Source organism: Lottia gigantea (genome assembly GCF_000327385.1).
Source record: "Lottia gigantea unplaced genomic scaffold LOTGIsca_1, whole genome shotgun sequence".
Lineage (NCBI taxonomy): Eukaryota > Metazoa > Mollusca > Gastropoda > Lottiidae > Lottia > Lottia gigantea.
Genome location: NW_008706746.1, coordinates 9,058,628 through 9,079,887, shown reverse-complemented (window position 1 = coordinate 9,079,887; position 21,260 = coordinate 9,058,628). Strand labels below are relative to the sequence as shown.

Here is a 21,260-nt window from a genome sequence, read left to right as displayed (position 1 = left end):
TTCAACACATATTACATGCCATAGGGAATATTGAAACAAGGCCTCCATCATGATTTCAAGTAAAATGTGTAATATTACAATTGAATAATATGAAGCATCTATATTATTTAAAGGTGCTAAGAACATTTCCCCCTGAAAAATTGAGGATCTCTTATAAAATAAGTCCCTTTAAAATATTATTTTTTTTGACCAAGTTATTTCATATATTACTATCTCTAGTTGTCTGCATACCCAGACTTGAATATGTGTATCCCTTCGCTGATCCAAAGTAAGTACAGTCAAAAGAAACAAAACAATGTAAAAGATTAAAACCAAATTAACGCACAATTAGAAGCAATACATGAGTAAGTTTCTGTTACAAAAAGGAATGAGACTAAGTAGAGAGTAACACCATATCTATCTTTACCCTCAAAATTCACACAGTGCTGAAGCAAACTTCACAAAAATATTTTTACTAGAAAGTGGCCATTAGTTGAAAAGTAACTTGTTACATTAAATTACACAAATCTTTACTAAAAATCCCAAATCTAGTAAATGCATTAATCTGATTGGTAGACACTAATCAATTATATTTATTTACCACTTGCATAATTAAAATATTAAAACTGATAGATATTCATGAAATTGTCCCCAGAAATGATTTTAAAACACATGATGACAGATTCCACAAGATGATTCCAGTAGAAAAATAAATATTGTGGTATGAGATATCACATTGTTCTTTAATGTTCTTGTTCTTCCAGTTGTTTCTTCAATTTATCAATACTGCTTTCTTCTATTACTACATTCTAATGAAATAATTATTATAATAACTAAGAGAGGTAAGGATTGGGTTCCTATTTTTCTCAAAAGAATAAAATCTTTACAAGTTATAATAAACATGAAGCACTGAGGATGGTATAGGTGGAAGCCAGCCACGCTCACATCACAAGAATCTTTGGTTGTTCCTGTGTTACTGTAACAAACTTGATACAATGTTACAGACAGACAGGCCTAGAACGGACAGAACCAGGGGGGGGGGTCACACCACGTGATGAGCTGTATTTTCGTTTCTTTTGGCCTTCAGTTTATTAAAGTTTAGGAGACTGAGACATTCAGTCAATGATGGACAACTGAATTTTGGTGATACTAAGATGTTGAACAGTGTTGTTGAACAGTAATAAGTTAGCAAAGTAACCTCCAGATGATGGACATATTGTATCAATGTCTTTAAATACTTACAGGCTTATCTTTCTGTTCTTTACTTTTTTGCCCTGGTTCATCATCCTAAAACACATGAATAATTGGACATTTTATTCCCAGGTTATATTGCAATTAATCCTATAAAATACCAAATAATACCACCATTCCAAATGCAGGGTCTAATTTTACAAAACCTAATAAAGAAATCTAATATCAAACTAAAATTCGAGTAAAAATTATAAAGTTATAAAAAGGGAAAGAGGTTTTCTAAAAAAAAATTGTGTTTTCATAATCCAATGCCTATGACATGCAAGGGATATAACTTAAAGGATTGTGCAGAGATTTTCAGAAATCTTTATGCATATCGGGGACACTGACACCGATTCAAGTTTCAGTCAGAAGTCCTGTTCTTGCAATTCCACAAAAAGTAAACGTTTTAAGATGTCTCTGTCGCAAAAGCTATCATTGATAAAAAGGACCTTTGTGATGGTGAAGTCATAGTAACCACATAGTTTTAGTGGAATTGTAAGAGCTACAGATATCTGAATGAAAATTGAAATGGTGCCAATTTATGATACTAGTGTCCCCGAGATACATACAATTTTAAGAAAACCTCTTTAGAATACCATTAACTATTCTACTAATTGGATTTGCATTCTGATAAAAAAAGCAAACTAATTAAATTGGCTACCTGCATATCATAATCATAATCTTTTACAGCTTCCTGTCTAGGATTAAGGATCTGATGAGCTGGTTGAAAACCTATTCTATGTTCACTGATGAAATTAAGGTGAGATTTGTCTACAGTTTCAAGTGGAAATTGATCCTAAGATAAATAATAATAAAAGCAGGGTTTGAGAGTAGAAATATAACTAAATGTAGGATTTAAAGCACCACCATATACTTAATATATAATACAGACTAAAGACGCAATCTACATGTACTTATAATTAGAAAACAAATTTGTTTCTTTTTGTAATATTGTTGTCTCCATTGTAATTTATTTGTTTATTTGTTTGTTTGTTTTAAATAAACAAAACAATCAATTTCCTACACTGTCTCATTCTTATTAAGCTATTTTAAAAAAATTAAATTGTGTTAGAACCAGTTTCTTGATAATGACAAATTGTGGGATAGCTAAACCACAAGTATAGCAACAAGACAGTCTCTTTGAGTTTCGTTATCCCATAATTCATCATTTTTAGCAAAAAAAGGGTCCTACATGACATGCTTTGATTGGTTTAAAGTAAAATCATTAGAACAGGACTGCAGAAGAAAACTTGACAGATTACGAAAAAGTATAAGAAGAACAAAAAATTTGAATTGGAATTTAATTCTTATTAGATTGTTTAAGACTTGACCACCTTATGATGTCACGCATGACCCTTGTACTTGTAGATTAACGTCATAAGAATGTTTTATAACGGAAATTGTAGGAGCTGCAGACAGGAAAGTTAGAATAGGACAAATAAAAGCTTTATAATTCTATGATATACAAACAAAATCCAGAAAATTCTTTTTGAAAACCATAAATAATATTAAAGATACAGTCAATTTAATGCAGGGGTTTTCAACCATTTTCTTTTGTGGGATCCTTGATCCCATTTCGTTCCACCTTTCCCCCAAATAATACTATTTCGTGATTTTCTTTTATGTTATCCCTGTTGTTGAAGCCTGGCTGAATAGAATGACTGAAATCATAATTCTCTGAAAGTTTTATGCTACACTACAAAGTGCAACGCATAAAAATTTTGAAATTACCCCTGATTGGAAGAAAGGATCGTTGTTATTAAGTTGTTATCCTTGTGAAAGATAGCTCGATATATACATGCATAAGTCTCATCAACATCGGAAAAAGACTATATCCTGTCTAGAAGCCAAATTTGATGTTTTTATTAAGTCAAGAGCAATAAGTCACATCTGATTATTATTGACTGAGACCTCATCAATATATACATGCATACCAAGTTTTATCAAGATTAGATGAAAACTGTAGACTCTATCTTGCCTACAAGCCAAATTTGAAGAGTTTTTACTAAGTCAAGGATAATAACTCCAAAAATGTTCCTCAGACTATTACCAAATACTTAGATCTTATCAATATATTCACTAATACCAAGTTTCATCAAGATTGGATAAAAACTGTAGCCTCTATTGTGGATATAAGTCAAATTTGACCTATTTCTAAATAAGTCAAGGGCAATAACTCCAAAACCGATCATCTTCATGTTGATGTATTTCCTTCTTTTTTTTCCAACAGCTTCAGTGAAAATTTAGAATCTGAATCCAAATCTAGCAGATCTTGTAAAGTAGTGTACCTGTATTATGTATTAAATACAATTAAAATGCGTCTCACCATTAAAACGTGTCCTGATAAAAAAACATGTCCCTACATTAAAATGTAAAGAAAATAATTAAAGTAACATGCTTACCTTTTTATCCGTTTTAGCTAAAATAAAAGGAAAAAACCATCTTATTAATGCTTAATTACTTAGTTTAATCAAACAATAGAAAGATACCTTGCCAGGCAAGGTAACATACGCCCACTGGCAGCTGTCAGAAATGATTAAACAGTCTTTAGTGACTACAGGGTTGCACAATATAGCTAATAGAGTGAAACGTCAAGTCAGACACCATATTTCGGTGAAATATTATCCGATCATCGCGAAAATCGATAGGGATCATCTTCATAATGACATTGACATACAAAATAAAAATCAAAAGAATCTGTAAAGAATTGTAGCCTGTAGAGTGAGCACGAGTTGCACAATATAGCTAATAGAGTAAAACGTCAGGTCAGACACGATATTTCGGTGAAAAATTATCCGATCATCATGAACATCGATAGATCATCATGAAAATCAATAGGGATCATCTTCATAACGACATAGACATACAAAATAAAAATCAAAAGAATCTGTAAAGAATTGTAGTCTGTAGAGTGAGCACGAGTTGCACAATATAGCTAATACAGAAAAACGTCAAGTCAGACACGATATTTCGGTGAAATATTATCCGATCATCACGAAAATCAATAGGGATCATCTTCATAATGACATTGACACACAAAATAAAAATCAAAAGAATCTGTAAAAAATTGTAGCCTGTAGCGTGAGCACGAGTGGCACAATATAGCTAATAGAGAAAAACGTCAAGTCAGACACGATATTTCGGTGAAAAATTATCCGATCATCACGAAAATCAATAGGGATCATCTTCATAATGACATTGACACACAAAATAAAAATCAAAAGAATCCATAAAGAACTGTAGCCTGTAGAGTGAGCACGAGCCAAATGTGAACGGATGGACGGACGGACGGACTGATTACAATATACGCCCATCTTACGTGTGGGCGTATAAAAAGTCAATAGGCAAGGACACTAATAGATAGATTCTATTTACTATATAAAAGAATCAAAGAGACAATTTCATCTCAATTATTCCTTCCTATCATTCTTTAAGGTCAAATTGTCACAAAGGTGACAACTACTTGACTGTATGATGTATGTTTCTCAAGTTTGTCAGAAGCAATTTACATTCTTTGATTTTAGGATCATTGAAATGAAAACACAGAAAGAAAAAAGAATAAGTTCAAAAATCAGTACCTTTTGACTCAGCATCAGGTTTATTAAGCTGGTTTTTCAAGTCAAAACTTTGCTCTGGATTACCTGTAGTCTTAACTTGTTCATTTCTCAATTCTGGAGAATTTGTTTTACTTTTTACAGGAGACTCTTCATTTTTGCTTTTAACATCATCAGAGGGTTTTAGATGATCAGGAAGCCCTGGGAGACTCTGTCCTAATTTAAGACTACCAATTTGCTGGTCTGGCTTTAAGCTTCCCTGTCCAGTCTTTTGTCCTTGTGGGCCCTCTGTTCCTGGCTTTTGCCCTAGTTTTTGTTGTAAATCCTGTAAAACTTCCTGCTGTCCCTGCTCTTGTCCTGGCTGTTGGCCCTGCCCAGCTTGCTGTTGTCCTTGCTCTTGTCCTGGCTGTTGTTCTTGTCCAGCTTGCTGTTGTCCTGGCTTTTGCCCTAGTTGTTGATGTAGATTCTGTAAAACTTGCTGTTGTCCCTGCTCTTGTCCTGGCTGTTGGCCCTGCCCAGCTTGCTGTTGTCCTTGCTCTTGCCCTGGCTGTTGGCCCTGCCCAGCTTGCTGTTGTCCTTGCTCTTGCCCTGGCTGTTGTCCCTGCCTAGCTTGCTGTTGTCCTTGCTCTTGCCCTGCATGTTGTCCTTGCTCTTGCCCTGCTTGTTGTCCCCATCCAGCTTGCTGCTGTCCTTGCTCTTGCCCTGGCTGTTGGCCTTGCCCAGCTTGCTGTTGTCCTCGCTCTTGCCCAGCTTGCTGTTGTCCTTGCTCTTGCCCTGCGTGTTGTCCCTGTCCAGCTTGCTGTTGTCCTTGCTGTTGTCCTATTTGTTGTCCCTGACCAGCTTGCTGTTGCCCTGGTTGTTGTCCCTCTCCAGCTTGCGGCTCTTGCCTTGCTTGTTGTCCTTGCTCTTGTCCTGGCTGTTGTCCTGGTTGCTGTCCCTGATTAGCCAGCTGTTCTTGTCCAACTTGCTGCTGTTGCTGGTTTGGCATAAAATTAAACTTAGTTTGGTTTGAATCTTCTTGTGGACTATATTGTTTGTTACCCAGCATACTGTGACTTCCCCTGTAAATACAAAGCAAACTCAAACAGAAATCTTTAAAAACATCAATTCTCTTAATTATATAGCTAATAATGTCACAGGCAACCAATTATACTCTTGAACCACAAGATAGAAGAGTTCTTTATTTATCTATTTTCCCACTGAAAGGCTAATTACTATTGGAAGGTATGCTTATTCTTTGATCCATGATTGTTATTGTTTACATATGTATAAGTATATGCAATTCCATTAAAAGTAAGCGTTTTATGACTTCACTATTGAAAGCTGCTATTGATATATAAGTATAAGGACCTTTGCGATAGTGATGTAATAAAACACAGTGTTGCTGGAATTGCAAGAACCACAGACATCTGATTGAAAATGGGAATGGTGCAAATTGATGGTATCCCTTTAAATCTGCCAAATTTATGTTTTGGTTTCAGCAATGCATATTATTATAAAAATAGAATAGAGCATGCCCATTGTGTCAGTATACCTTCTTAGCAATTGTTTAAGCATATCACTAAGCAGCTTCTATGAAAAAATTGGAGTGTTTATACTTAGATAAATCAATATGATGGTCACTTACACTAAGTCCTTGAATAAAGAGGTAACGTCTATTCCATTTTGGATCAAAGGGTTTCTAACTGCATCTTTACCAATAGAATTAGTTAAAATATTAATAATGTTGCCAATTGGTTGTTTGCACGCCCTGAAATAATCCCAAAAACATTTCATTAGCAACATCTCTATAACATGTCTTATAACTCTAATACAGAGGAGCCCAAATCTAATAACAAGAATCTAGGAACAAGAATTTAGTATTTTTTATGTAAATTACCAATCCATTTTCAGTACAACTGTGGTTGGCAAAAAATTATCTATCAGGAGTTGCATACATGAAAGCAGGCGTTTTGAATTAGAAGAGACATAACTCTAATTATGACCAATAGCATAATACAACCAGTAATTTGCACACTGAACAGAAATTTGCCGGTAAATGTGGCTCCGCTGTATATTAAATGACCATTTCCTTGAAGTGTCATGTGGCGCCAGGGAGGGTATGTTTACTCTTCTAGCCACTTTTCTGGGTTTCGTTTTGCACTTTGGCTCTTCAGTAATTGTTTTTTTTAATTTCCTTTTGTTGCAAAAAAAGACTCAACATGAGAGCCATATATATGACTTTGATAGCCTATTGAGCATCAATGATAGTAAACCAGGAAAATATGGTTCTTGCAAGGTCGTTTTAGTTTGAAGGTGTTTTTGCACATCAACAGCAGTTGTTAATGCAACTCCAATGCGACTGAATTGTTAGTTGTATTTGGAACAGATGACCAATTTCATTATTTCCAACCATATGCAAAGGGCACCTTTAGGTGTAAAATAAAAAAGATAACTTGCTTAAGATCACATTTTTTTTCTGATTGAGTATTCTTCATTATTTCCTCTTGTAAACCTGATTCAACTTGTTGCAATCTTTCATTTAGTCCACTTCTATCAGCTTCACATGCTTTCTGGAGAGGAAAAATATATATTTTCAAGAATTTTCAAAGTCATTGTTTCGTGATTTAACATCCACATAAACACAGTTACTTATTTTGATAAAAATTGTTCAAATGAGAACAAATTTGAGATGATTATTTAGAAGATATAGTCCGACATGAATAGCCCTAATTTCCATTCTAATTAACTGCAGCTAATTACAGTGAAGCATTTAGCAATCAAATAAAAAAAACGGGGCAATCTGATTAATATGCAAATCTGAATAATTTTTTTCGTGTTTCTTCAATGGGTGACTATACATGATCTAGCAAAATTGTTATGCATCTTCTGTTTTGGGTATTTTGATATTTAACCTATCAACTGCTCTGTACCATAAGAGACAACAACTTTTGATGTTATTGGGTCAGAATTAGGGCTTGGTAAAATGATTGAAATAATCGATTTATACTTTTGATTATCGATAACCAAATTTCATAATCGATCATCATCCACTGCACCCTTTAACAAGTAGTCATCTCTTCCACATAGCTTTCCTTCAGCACATAACTTGCTCACAATAACCTATAATAACTGATCAAAGCAAGAATATACCTCTATGAAGCAAAAGTAGCCCATGAAATTAAGAATTTTTGGCATGTTTTTAATATAGTATTTGTAGTGTTGTTCAATTAAACTATTTTTCATTATTAATTCATTATTGATTGGTAGTCTGTCATCAATAATTGATCACAATTAGGTAATCTATACCCAGCCCTAGCACCAATTTTTCAGAACACGACTCAAACATAATTCTTGTCAGATCATGAATGACAAAATTTAGGCCTAGTAACCTGCAGAAAATAAACCCTACACTGCATTTCAATAAAATTTTGTGGTAATCTCTAAAATAAATGGAATCTACTCACACTACTTTCAACACAATCATCAGCATTTTCCTGAATTGAACGTCTATCCGTCATACATTTATTCTTTTCATCAAGATACTTGCTAGCTCTCGACCCAACTTCTTCCAAACGCTTTTCTGCAGTGATTTTCATTGTGGCTTGATTTGTCACCTCCCTTTTCAATATAGTAATTTGAGTTAAAAGTTCTGAGTTCCGTGAAGACACACTCCAATAATTAAACCCAATAATACACAAGGCTACACTTAGTCCTATTAATAAGAATGGTGGTGAACGACCACTTGGTCGCAAGGCGCCTCTTCCGTTTGAAGATGTCATTGTGTTCTCTGATCCTTCTATCTTTATGGAAGGCATCAAAATTATGTTCCTTGACCAAACTTGCTGTTATTTAATATCAATGTTATATTCAATAGGCTTCCCTAAAATATAGAAGAAATGTACATGAAAACATACACCTGAAGGACTTTGAGTTGTTATAACTTACTGTTATTCTATTCAATAGGCTTCCTACAAAAAAGAGAGAAATAAACATATACAAAACATAAATGAAACTGATACTTGATATGTCTTTAACACTGGCCTGAGGGTCTGAGATAAACTAAAATTTATCAGAAAAAGGAATCTTTGCAAGTAGATCTTTGAATTGTTGATACAAAACACACTCTTCATCTATTTTTAAAATAATAGGAGATCAACTGATACATTTAATGTGGTTTATACCTAAAACTGACACTTATACTGAATATCTTAATTTTCTTGTCATACAGTTTTGAGAGTTACTGATAAGAATACTTTTTTTGAGATATTGAGACATTTTCCTTACCCAACATACTTTCCATGGGTTCAGGGATTATAAAAATAAGTTATTCCAATCTTGTGTATAAATTAGGATTTATTAATTATTATATGAAATGGAATATTGGTTTCAAACTAAAAGTCTTAGAATAAATTTTGATAAAAATAACCATGGAGTATGGACACACTTTATCAATTAGCTTATCTTTCAATACAAAGCAAATTTCCAAGCAATATAAAAATATTTTGGTTTAACTTTTTCACATTAAATTTAACTTACAAAATTGTTTTTAAATTCATATCAAAATTCATTAAATGAAACTTGTGAAGAGATATGATATGCATGATAAGATAAGATAAATTATTATATCAAATACACACATTAAACACATCATACAATGAATGGTAATTTGAAAAGTCTAAATATAGACACAGCTAGCTTTGTAACAACAATCACTGGTTAAATGCAACATTTGTTTTGACATGTTTTCCCTTCGTCCTCGGACGTAAAACTTTTAGGCCTATCTGTGAATTTTGTTCCATAAAACTAAATGCAACTTAAAGGCCTGATCAGTTTTCTAGACTAGCATGAGGTAAAATAGTCACAGGTACCTTATCATCAATATTAATATTAGCTTAGCTACATACTTTCCAAACATTTCAACTTCTCCGCACCACCCCCACCCCCCTTTAAGACAATGGAACGGTCATGGTTTTACTCAATTACAGCATATCAAAAATGTACAATTTACACTTCGTTGCAACGAAGGCCAAATCTATGCAAATTACACACACCGTAAATTATAGGTGAACACAAAAACTTGAATAGAAGGCTCAATCGAGGTTACACACTTAAAATACACAAGCTAGTCTATATATAGTTCCAGCTATTAACTTCACAAATGATAATACAAATCAAAACTACGATTTCTAACCTGTTTCAATACATTAAAATATATAAATGTTCTGGGGTCTTAAACATTTCCTCCTTTGCCACAGTAAGAAAGGGTACCTGTTGACGTGTTGCCCAAGTAAAGTAAACTAGACCTGATTATCCAGCTCAATAATCAATTTAATAATAATGACACTGTTAGTGCACGTCACGTGACTTAATTGTATCTAAAGCTGCAGAGAAAGGGCCACTTGAAGATATTGCCGGTTGGGTAATAACAACCATCAACAGCAACTACACTTGGTGTCTGTGTTTTGCAGACAAACCCTTGAAAACATCTAATATAACTTGAAACACCACATAGAATATGAAAAAGAGACACGAGAGCGACGAAATATGTAGGCCTATATTGAAATATTTGCTGTGTGGACTCTCCGTAACTTAGGCTTTTTTTGTAATTGCTCGCTAGGCTTCCCGAAGGCAAGGGTGATGAATGAGTTCCAATATGAAATGTGATAAAATCAGAAATTAAAACCACGTAGGTGGATATCATATAATGAGATTATAGAAAAAAAAATGATGTGGAAATATAGGCCCTAATAATTGAATGGAAACCCTTTATCATGATAAGTTACAGCGTACATGTATCCTCGGCTTATATTTAGTCCCTTGCTCCGATATTTTGTAAAAGGTAACAGAACATAGCAGCCACAATCAACTGGTAATCGTTTTTTTTTTCAGCTAGTCATATACTGAGGTTCTAGGTGTGGTATTAGACCGATGTCCAACACCAATTTACAATCATCCTAAAGATAATTCAATATTATGTTAGAGAAAACGATACTTATCAGTGGCGTTTCTATGTGAGGTGTACGCTAGTGGCATAGGAATTTTAAGAACCCCAACGCTTGTACCTCACCCCCCCCCCCCCCCCTCCCCGTGAAAATGATAGCGACCTACCTGGCTATAAGGCCTATACAATTTCAATTTAGTAAGCTAGATAATTACGACTTAAAACTAATTTAATGGTTGATATTCTTACTCTGAAATCGTTCTCGAACATCTGTGACATTGATCGTAAAGGCATGTCGTATTTTCCTTATTTAAGAGGCAAAAATCAATCATGTAAAGATGTATATAGGCCTACCATTGAGCTATTTCGCCGATGAGATGTGTCGGCTGAAAATATTCCATATCATATATGTCGAAAATATCAGAGACTAGTATAAGAATCAGTAGTTTCGGACCATACTAAAATTAAGAGCCTATGAAAAATGAAAAGGTTACGAGTAGTTCGTTGGTCAAGTATATGACTGAAGTAAGATTAACCAATCAAATATGTCTCGAATTTAATCCGAGTTTGATTATATTAACTGTATTATTGTATATACGTTACTTTAGCAGGCCTAAAATAGTCGCATGGTTGTCTAACACTCATGCCTCTAATTCTAAAAGTAGATATTTATTCATTAATCGATTTCTATGCTAGGTCTGTATATCAGGATAATTTAAGACTGGTGCATATTGATGCTATCAGTGTCTCTTATACACATACAATTTCTAGAAAACCTCTTTACAATCCTTATCAATACAAATACATTACATTATATAAAACCCTATCATAATTCAGAAACAATTAAACGCTCTAGGGCAGATATAGACTAATAACAGACTAATAAGCTTATCTGATAAGCTAATAATCACGAAGCTCGGGGCATAAAGCCTGGAGAGATAATTTTGAACATGGGAACAAAGAAAAAATAAAAAACTACAACATTTTTCTAAATTAGAAACTTGTGCCATTGCAAATATATGGATTGTTAAAAACCCAGTTTCTGAGACTAGGGTATGATTGATGAAATTGATGGTGAATCTGTCCCTTTAAGCCGATTGCTGAGTGATAGAATATTCTAAACGGATTGAAGCGATACATTCACCATCCTTTCGATCAAGCGCATCTTGGTCTCAGAAATTAATTAGAATTTGCCAGGAGCTTGAATGTTTTATTCCAAGAAGTAGTTGGATACTAAAATGGACACAGCTGTCATTCATAGTTTGGGAATTATATTTTCTTATTTTGTCACGGGATCAGACACAGAGAATCACAGTATGACATAGCCTCGACTTGAAGAAACCCCAATTCAATCACCGAGTAACAACTAGATTTTTACACCTTTTCATTTTTAAGTATTATTTATTATCAGAATGTATTTACTTAATAGTTATTATATGATATAAAATTTCATATACAACAAGTTTTACATCAATACAAGTTTTATTAAATTCAACCAAATTATTTTCACTTTATGATACAGCTTGTTCTATCTCTTAATCTATCGCACAATCTATTCTACAGGAATTAAAAGAGACACAGAGGAGTTGGCTAATCATTTTGAAAGTGAATTCCATTAATTGTTGTTTAAAAGGGAAACTCTTGTTCCACAAAATTTATAATTTTCTGACATAACTCTACAATTGCATGATTTAAATGAAATTTTAATTAAAAGCTGTAGACTGATACACAAAAATACAATCGGTGAAAAAGGACATAGAGTTGGCTGCAGTTCTGACCACACACTATAATGTAGACATTTTGCACAATTCCCTATAGGATGTAAACCATAGACGTTGCTTGCTCTAATCAGATGTGTAACCATGATGTCTCCTGATCTTACAATATATAATAGGGTGTAATGGTGCAGTGGCGGAGCCAAAGGGGGTGGGGACAGAGGGTACAGTCGCCCTCCTCGCAGCCCATAAAGAGTTTTTCGGGCAAAAATCTCATAATTAGGTTAGAAATTCTTTTTTACTAAATCAAGGGCAATGACTCCAAAACCGTTCATCTAATTATAACCAAATTCAAACTTGACCGATATCTCATGAATATATACATGAATATTAAGTTTCATCAATATCGGAAAAAAAATTGTAGTCTATAAAGAGCCTACAAGCTTGTTTTACTAAGTCAAGGGCAATAACCCTGAAATCGTGCATCCAATTATTAACAACTTCGAACCTGACCGAAATCTCATAAATATATACATGCATACTAAGTTTCATCAAGATGGGATCAAAATTGTAGCGTTCATTGGGTATACAAGGCAATTTTAACGCATTTATACTAAGTCAAGGGCAATAACTCAGAAACCGTTCATTCAAATATTACCAATTTCGCACTTGGCCGAGATCTCATCAGTACATACATGCATACCAAGTTTCATCAAGATTAGATAAAAACTGTAGCCTCTATCGTGCATACCACAAATGTGGACGGACAGAGGACCGACCAACCGACGTATGGACAGGGGCGACGGCTATATACGTCCACATTTCCATGTGAGCGTATAAAAATATATTTTGAAAAAGCAAATCATGTGATTATTTGCAAGAGTTCGATATTTCATTTCATGTGTCGGACAAAATTCTTTTGTCAAAATTTCGTGAAAATGACTAATTATTGATTCCGTGTAGCAAGGCAGCAATCCCTTCATTCCTATTATGATTATATCCATCATACATGTATTTCCAAAGTTTGTTCTGATAAAGAGATTCCACGTGTCCTATACGTCTGTAAAGCACGCGAACAACATACCAATGTGCTCAGTTAAAGTTTAACAATCATCAAATCAACTTAATATTTTACTATCGCTGACTGTAGCACGATCCGGCTTTCGTATTCAACCGTTAAAAGTGTTGTTAAAAGCTGTAACTATTGGGATGTCTAACTATAGGCAAGACACAGTTCATCCAGTGAGATATTTTATTTGATTATAACTTGTTTTAATTATACATATAATATGTTATGCATATTAATGAGATTATATGTTGATAAGTTAAGTTAATATATGTATGAGATTAATGCCCACCTTCGTCTCTAATTAGTACAGTTTCTAATGTTGATAGCTTTATAGAATCCCCTACAGGCTCCATCTAATATAGTTCAATGTGACCCCAAGGACGAATGTCCGGGGTAAATGACGTAAATCATTTTTCCTCCAATTTCCATCCATGGGCTCAGCGATTCCTCCCCATTTCCCCCTTTGGTAGTAATTCCTCCCCGGGTTGAGAAGATCTGGTAAATAAGGTACAAGTCTTACCCAGGTTCTTTATTGTGAGGTACAAGTCTTGTACTTGAGGGACAAATTTCACTTTTGGGGATGGGTTTAAAAGGACAGATGCGCTATTTTGGGGGGTTGATTTGAGTCATGGATATATTATATGTATATTGGTTACAAATAATCTTTGAAATATCAATGCCGAGAAGTTTGGCCAAGATCCAGCTGGTAGAATTTAAGTTGTTATTCATTTGCAAAATTGTTGTCAGGCAGAGTGTTAGAAGAGGAAGGGGGCGGGGAGTCGGAAGTATCCGGAGGGGCAATTTTATTTTTAGTTATATTTCGGTCATTCTGTCTGAAACTCTAGTGTAATAAGATTGTATAAAATACGAGATAATATATCAATACTCAATAAAATTTTATTTTATATAATAATAATATGATTCAAGACTCGCCGAGTCATATAACAATATCTTTTATGATTAGTTTTGAATCAAGTTTCCAAAATGTTGAATGTATTCATCAACGCTGAGCTGGGAATCTTGATTTTTGTCTGCTGCAGCAACCATTCTCGATGCAGGATTACAAATATCCTTTATTAACAGATGAACTGATAACATCACAAGGGACGACTTTTTCAGTCAAGTATGTGTCAATTTAAATCTAGTTAAAATGAGATTACAATTCCGTATATTTTTTTGTTTTCTGATATTATAAGTCTACATTATAATCTAAGAGGTTTTCTATCAAAAGCCAGGCCCAATATTAGTACTTTCAATCAATCAAAACGTGTCTTGATAAAATAGGGAAGAGGGTGATATCGAAACCTAAAATAGAGCAATATACAACCTCTATGGGTCTCGCTATCCCACAATTCTTTATTTTACATGAAACGCTTTGACTGGTTAAAAGTACTACCTTTAAGACAGGTTTTTGGTAGAAAATTTCTTAGATTAAAATGTAAACTTAAAACATCAGGAAGCAAAAAAGATTGTAATCTAATTTTATTCGATTGGTGTCCAGTGTCAACTAATATTTATCTACATGATCGCTTGAAGAACCATGCCATTTCGAAGCTCGAAAAGCGACCATTTGTGAAATTTTTCGGATTTAATACTAGAGTAATTCCCCTTGAAATTCTTGAATAACTATTGTTATATACCCCTCAAAATTTGAAATCGCCAATGACCGAATGGGTTTTGCACCTTTTTCTTGACATGAGACGCCTCTTGATCTCTGCTCTTCAATTGCTGATTCGATAATATAATTCGACAATAAGTATATTAAATAATTAAAAAGAGAACTGCTATATATATTTAAACCTATTAACAAATAAATTGTTTAACTAAATGTTCATTATTATCTAGTGCAGTGATGTGTTTTAATTAATTTTGATATTTTTATAATTATAAAGATAATATGTTATGCATATTAATGATGGTACAAATTGATTGACAAGTTAATAGAAAATATGCACGAGAGTAGTTTCGGCTTTTGGTTTCGCTACCCCACAATTCCATATTTTATCTAAAAGCGAGTTTTATATGACACACTTTGGTTGGTTAAAAACATTATCTTTGGGAAAGGTTATTGTTCAGGTCATCTACGTTTCAAGATTACCGAGATACGCTGCAAAGGGACGGAGAGTCGGGTAGAACCAAATGCTATACTTTTATGAGTCACAGATAGTAGTCTTTTTTATAGCCTGCCGTTAGGTTCTTCATTGTATGGATCATGATTTGGACACTTCAAGGGATTGTAAAAAGATTTACAAAACTTTTTATTTGTATCGGGGTAAATAACATCATCCATATGCACCATTCCAATTTACAATCAAACTTCTGTAGTTCCTACCATTGCACTAAAACTAAGCGTTTTAAGACGACACTGTCGAAAAGGGCTTTACTAAGTACATTTGAAATAATGACATCATTAAAAGGCTTACATTTAGTGCAATTGTGGGAACCATTGAAAATCGGAATGGTGCAAATTGATGCTACCAGTGTCCCTGATACACAAAAAAAAAGTTTATAAAAAACACTGTCTAATCCCTTTAAACTGCGGAAAAGATGACATTCCGTAAATTACTCTATGAGTATAAGGTTACGAGAAGCAGAATAAATAGATGTTTTAGAAAATGGTTTTTCTCATTAATGTAGAGAGAAGAATTTCTTTTATAGGAATTCTAGCTTTAAGAATACACTCTCCTACAGCTACAATTTGTGATCATTGGTTAAATAAACAGGCATGCATTGCATTGATCCAAGCACCTAATCGAATCCATATACGGTAATCGAGCAAATTGATTCTGAAGCTACGTTACTCTGATAACTTCCGCTTAACTGGCGTCTTAAATGATTACTCCGTTTCTGGGATAGACAAAAATAGGTTGACACCCTTATATTGTAATATTTTCACATACCATCTATATACAATATGACAGTTTCTCATTTCGACACATTTCAGTCGGGATGTCTATCCATAAAAAGGCAATAAAGGCATAAAATACTAATACTCATTTATTCTTTTTAAGGTGGGGTTGGGTGGGGCAGCTGCTTATCGCCATCATGACAAAATTTTCAGTTTTATCTATCCTGCAGACAAAATCTGTTTCGGTTTCTTAATCGAATCAGATTTGACAGCGTAATATTGCTGAACAGACTCCAATTTACCGAATGATACAGGGATTCTGTCTGATTATTATGACACTAGGTAATTCAACTGATGTATCTATTCAATTATTGGTCAAGTTTGAGCAAAAGTAAGAATTTATGTTGATTTTTAGAGGTAGTATCTTTTTAAGTAATTTTTTTTAAAATAATTGATAAAATAATGAAATGAGTTTTATTCATAAAAAAATTACTAAGAGAAATGAGTTCACGAAACTTAATTAATCAGGCTTATTTTTGATGGCAGCTCAGAAGGCTATTATTGGTTGTTGTATAGGGATATAAGGTATAAAGGTTCGAGTTGTAGACAAGTTGATTTCACTTGGAAGCGGACGTTAACTTGTCATCTACCACTACCACCACAAGTTGAGTTACTACTAAACGAGCTGTTATACTGACAACATGGTAAACCGGGTAACTGTTATATTTTTTGGTAAGATAATAATATATATGAATTACTTTATGATACCCAACATTAATTTACAGTCATCGTAAGGTAATTTAATATTATGTTAGAAAAAGTGCATCTTCGAAGGTGTGTAAAATCTTCACAAAACAGAGCTGGAAATGACTATATATACTATTATAGTGATGTGATATTAGTATTGTAAAGGAAGCCTGTTAATCTGCTGTCCACAGTGATGGGTTAAGAGTGCTAGTATAGAATGTTTGTTCAGACGAAAACAATTAAAGCGATTCATACCACAATATAAATCTTGTATTTTTCAGTTTATCTCTGTGCTGTACACCAGGTGTATTCAGGTAAAATATATTCTGTATTGTTTTTATGTATATCTCTTTTCTCAGTCAATAGCCCGACAAAGCTGGTCCTAAACGTGACGATATATCAGTGACGATATGTCAGTTTTGTCAAAATGTCAAAATAACCGGACTTGTTATTGTCAAACACCAGGATAGGCCTAGTGAACCTCCATTGAAGCAACCAATTTCAATGCTGATCACGTTACAAGATGGTGTGCACTTCGGCAAGCTGATGGTATAAATCTTTCTAAACAAGCTAGAACTATGTGAATTAATGGTGGAAGGATATGTTCTATTTTGTATTTTGCTATTGTAAGGTGGCAAAAAAATTTTTTTTTTCAGCTATCCTGACGAATATCAGAAGCGAGGCGGGAGTCTCGAGCCTGCTTAAAATACGTAAAGAATATTATATGGTTGATTTTGATGACGACAATGTTTTAACGCACCACAATTGTCATAGATACATTCGAATAGATGATATAAATGGTGATGGTGACATTACATATGAAGAGGTAGAGGCCAACCCAGATACACCCAGATTTCCTATGGAAGTCTTCCTAGCATGGGACGCAAACAATGACGGTGTTCTTAATGATATAGATGTCAATGCAGTGTTTGAGATGGTCCCCGGTACCGGAAATATAGTGGATTTACAAGAATTCTTGACGATCTATTCTTCTAGAATGAATGAAACAACTGGACCAGTAATGAAGATACAGTCTTTTGTCCAGGCTGAGAGAGATTTCTTGATTATAGATGAAAATGATGATAATATCTTGACTAGAGAAGAATTTAAATTGGAATTTAGATTGGCCGACAAAAACAAGAATGGAAATTTGGAAGAAACAGAAGTACGCCACATGTTCCCAATGAGAAGTACTCCCCCAGAAAACATTTGTCCAAACATCTCTGTAAGCTGTTCTGTTGATGACGTGATTCTTCTTTTTGATGCAGCAGACAAAAATCAAGATTCCCAGCTCAGCGTTGATGAATACATTCAACATTTTGGAAACTTGATTCAAAACTAATCATAAAAGATATTGTAATACAACTCGACGAGTCTTGAGTCATATTATTATTATATGAAATAAACTTTTATTGAACATTAATATCTTATCACGTATTTGAAGTAGCGTCGAGATGTTAAACCTTCTTTACTATTACCCTATTCAGGATCCTGGATCGATTGCATTACCATCGCCCCCTATACATCCTTACTATTTCGTTATTGTCTCTCTCCGCTCCCTGCATTTTTTTCATTTCGAACGTCTAACGAGTACGAGAAAGAGAGGGGCGGGTAGTAGCGTTTCTGTTGGAGAAATTTGGCTGTACCGGCGTTTTACCCAGCGGGAGGAAATGGGCCACATTGAACTTCATTGTAGATGTGGCTCCAAATTGGCTGGAAGGGCCGAAATTGTACAATCTGATATAAATAAAACGCAAAAGTCGTAAAAGATGTTCTAACTAATACTGCTTGATTATCGCTCAGCGTTTGAATAAGTGCTTTTGACAGTTAAAACCGAAAAGGCGTCCTTACTGAGCTGCTACGACCACTAAAAATTAGCGCCATACTAAGCGTGGTATAATCGTGAAGCGTCAGATACCATACGGTTGGCGCCATCATCGCAAATATGCGCCGTTGAGATCGCCACGAAATCAAGAATAACTTTAGACAAACATCATATAATCTCCATAAATGCAATCAAATGATTATACCGGAAATGCGCCTCGGGAACGCATTATGTTCTGGTACGTCACAGATTGACTTTTTCTAGCGTTTTCTTCACGTTTACCGGCGACCAAGCAGTGTAATGGGGTTATTCTCGAGGATAGGAATTTCAGCGGGTCCTTTCAAGCAGTTACAATACAGTCTAAGTATATAGTTTCAAATTCTTGATATTCGTAATAATTATATCCCATAGCTTCATCTTAGAAAATGCTGGAAAGAGGCATTTGTAAGTCTTCCAAGTTAACCCATTTCCTTTGAAGATTATCCTTTAAAATTTCTATTTTCCGCAAATTGTGCGGTCCCTGCAACGTTGCATCAACTATCTGCCATGAATTTTTGAATGACTTTTTCATAAATGCCATCTTTCTTGTGAATGCTCTTAATTCTTTAGCAGACATGTTGAGTTTCTGGGCTTACTTGACAAACTTCACTTTGTTCACAAAAAACTTCACTTCGAAAAATCTTGTCTTTTAAAGTTTAAAATTAACTTCTAAACATAAAATAGACTTGAATTCACTTATCCGTCTCGTCGGACCAAATGTTCTTTTGCAAATTATTCGTGTATGTTCAACAGAAAACCAATTTTTAAAGTATAGACTTCTCAAACTTTTCGTAACAAAAAACTAAAAACTAACTTATTTAATAAAGGGACATAACTCGTCAACTTCAGAACACAGTAATTGAATCAAGTCTGTAACCAGAGCCGTATATACGGCTCTGTCTGTAACAGTTTATGCAGTGAGATATTTTAATTGATTATAATTTGTTTTAATTATACATATAATATGCTTATTTGTATGCATATTAATGAGATTACACGTTGATAAGTTAAGTTAATAATGCACGAGATTAATGTCCATCTTCGTCTCTGTTTGGTACATTTTCTAATGTTGATAGCTTTATAGAATCCCCTGGCTACATCTATAATATATCTATATAGTTCAAGGTGACCCCGAATGTTTGTTCACAATTTACAATATATCCGGGGTGAATGACGTCAAATAAATCATTTTACACGTGCCCCCAATTTCCTCCTCTAAAGCTCAACGTTTCCTCCCCATTTCCATCTCTGGTAAAAATTACTCCCCAGGTTGAGAAGATCTGGTACAAGAAGGTACAAGTCTTACCGAGATTCGTTACTCTGAGGTACAAGTCTTGCATTTAAGGGACAAGTTTTAATTTTGGGGGTGGATTTAAAGGAACAAGTGTGCCATTTTGGGAGGTTGATTGGAATCTTGGATGTATGTAAATAGTCATCTCAGTCAGCGTGACGAATTTGGATGGTATAGAATGAGTCTTCATTATTCCCGATCGCCCAACTATAAATGGTTACAGATAATCCTTGAAATATCAATATCAAACTTGTTTGTCATCAGGCTTATAGCCAGAATTGATTGTTCGAAGGGGCAAGTAATATATCCTTTTGGGCAATTTGGTCTTTAGTAATAGGTCATCCCCCCCCCCCCCTCTCCTTACCTGTCGGTCATCCTGTCTGAAACTCTAATGCAATACGATTGCATCAAAAACGAGATATTAATGTTCAATAAAATTTTATTTCATATAGTAATAATATGATTCAAGACTCGCCGAGTTGTCATATCATATCTTTTATGATTAGTTTTGAATCAAGTTTCCAAAATGTTGAATGTATTCATCAACGCTGAGCTGGGAATCTTGATTTTTGTCTGCTGCATCAAATAGAGCCATCACGTCATCAACAGAACAGCTAACGGAGATGTTTGGACAAATGGTTTCTGGGGGAGTACTTCTCATTGGGAACATGTGGCGTACTTCTGATTCTTCCAAATTTCCATTCTTATTTTTGTCGGCTAATCTAAATTCCACCTTAAATTCTTCTCTACTCAAAATATTATCATCATTTTCATCTATTATCAAGAAATCTCTCTCAGCCTGGACAAAAGACTGTATCTTCATTACTGGTCCAGTTGTTTCATTCATTCTAGAAGAGTACATTGTCAAGAATTCTTGTAGATCTACCTTATTTCCGGTACCGGGAAGCGACTCAAACAACGGTCTGATATCCTTATCATTAAGAACGTCGTCATTGTTTGAGTCCCATGATTGGAAAACTTCAATAGGAAATCTGGGTGTATCTGGGTTGGACTTTACCTCTTGATGTGTTATTTCA

General features: G+C 34.3%; 2 protein-coding genes across 2 annotated transcripts; one reads left to right on the top strand and one right to left on the bottom strand.

Annotated features, from left to right (window-relative positions):
• Window positions 1-447: 447 nt before the first annotated feature.
• LOTGIDRAFT_228149 (hypothetical protein) lies at window positions 448-8,527 on the bottom strand (the record flags this gene model as incomplete). The annotated part of the gene is made up of 7 exons (XM_009045966.1): window positions 448-788; window positions 1,222-1,266; window positions 1,874-2,008; window positions 2,575-2,667; window positions 3,615-3,631; window positions 7,159-7,318; window positions 8,213-8,527. 7 exons carry the CDS (start codon window positions 8,525-8,527, stop codon window positions 723-725), a joined length of 831 nt encoding a protein of 276 aa, XP_009044214.1. The 3' UTR covers window positions 448-722.
• An 8,422-nt stretch (window positions 8,528-16,949) lies between these two features.
• On the top strand, window positions 16,950-18,489 carry LOTGIDRAFT_228148 (hypothetical protein). The gene is made up of 3 exons (XM_009045965.1): window positions 16,950-17,053; window positions 17,350-17,382; window positions 17,725-18,489. Exons 1-3 carry the CDS (start codon window positions 17,023-17,025, stop codon window positions 18,408-18,410), a joined length of 750 nt encoding a protein of 249 aa, XP_009044213.1. The 5' UTR covers window positions 16,950-17,022; the 3' UTR covers window positions 18,411-18,489.
• The last annotated feature ends 2,771 nt before the right edge of the window (window positions 18,490-21,260 follow it).

Excerpts from the sequence above, each read along its gene's own strand:
- LOTGIDRAFT_228148 (XM_009045965.1), top strand. The coding sequence starts at position 17,023 with ATGGTAAACCGGGTAACTGTTATATTTTTTG. Across the intron at positions 17,054-17,349 it reads GGTAACTGTTATATTTTTTG|TTTATCTCTGTGCTGTACAC; the intron begins GTAAGATAATAA and ends TGTATTTTTCAG. Across the intron at positions 17,383-17,724 it reads TGTACACCAGGTGTATTCAG|CTATCCTGACGAATATCAGA; the intron begins GTAAAATATATT and ends TTTTTTTTTCAG.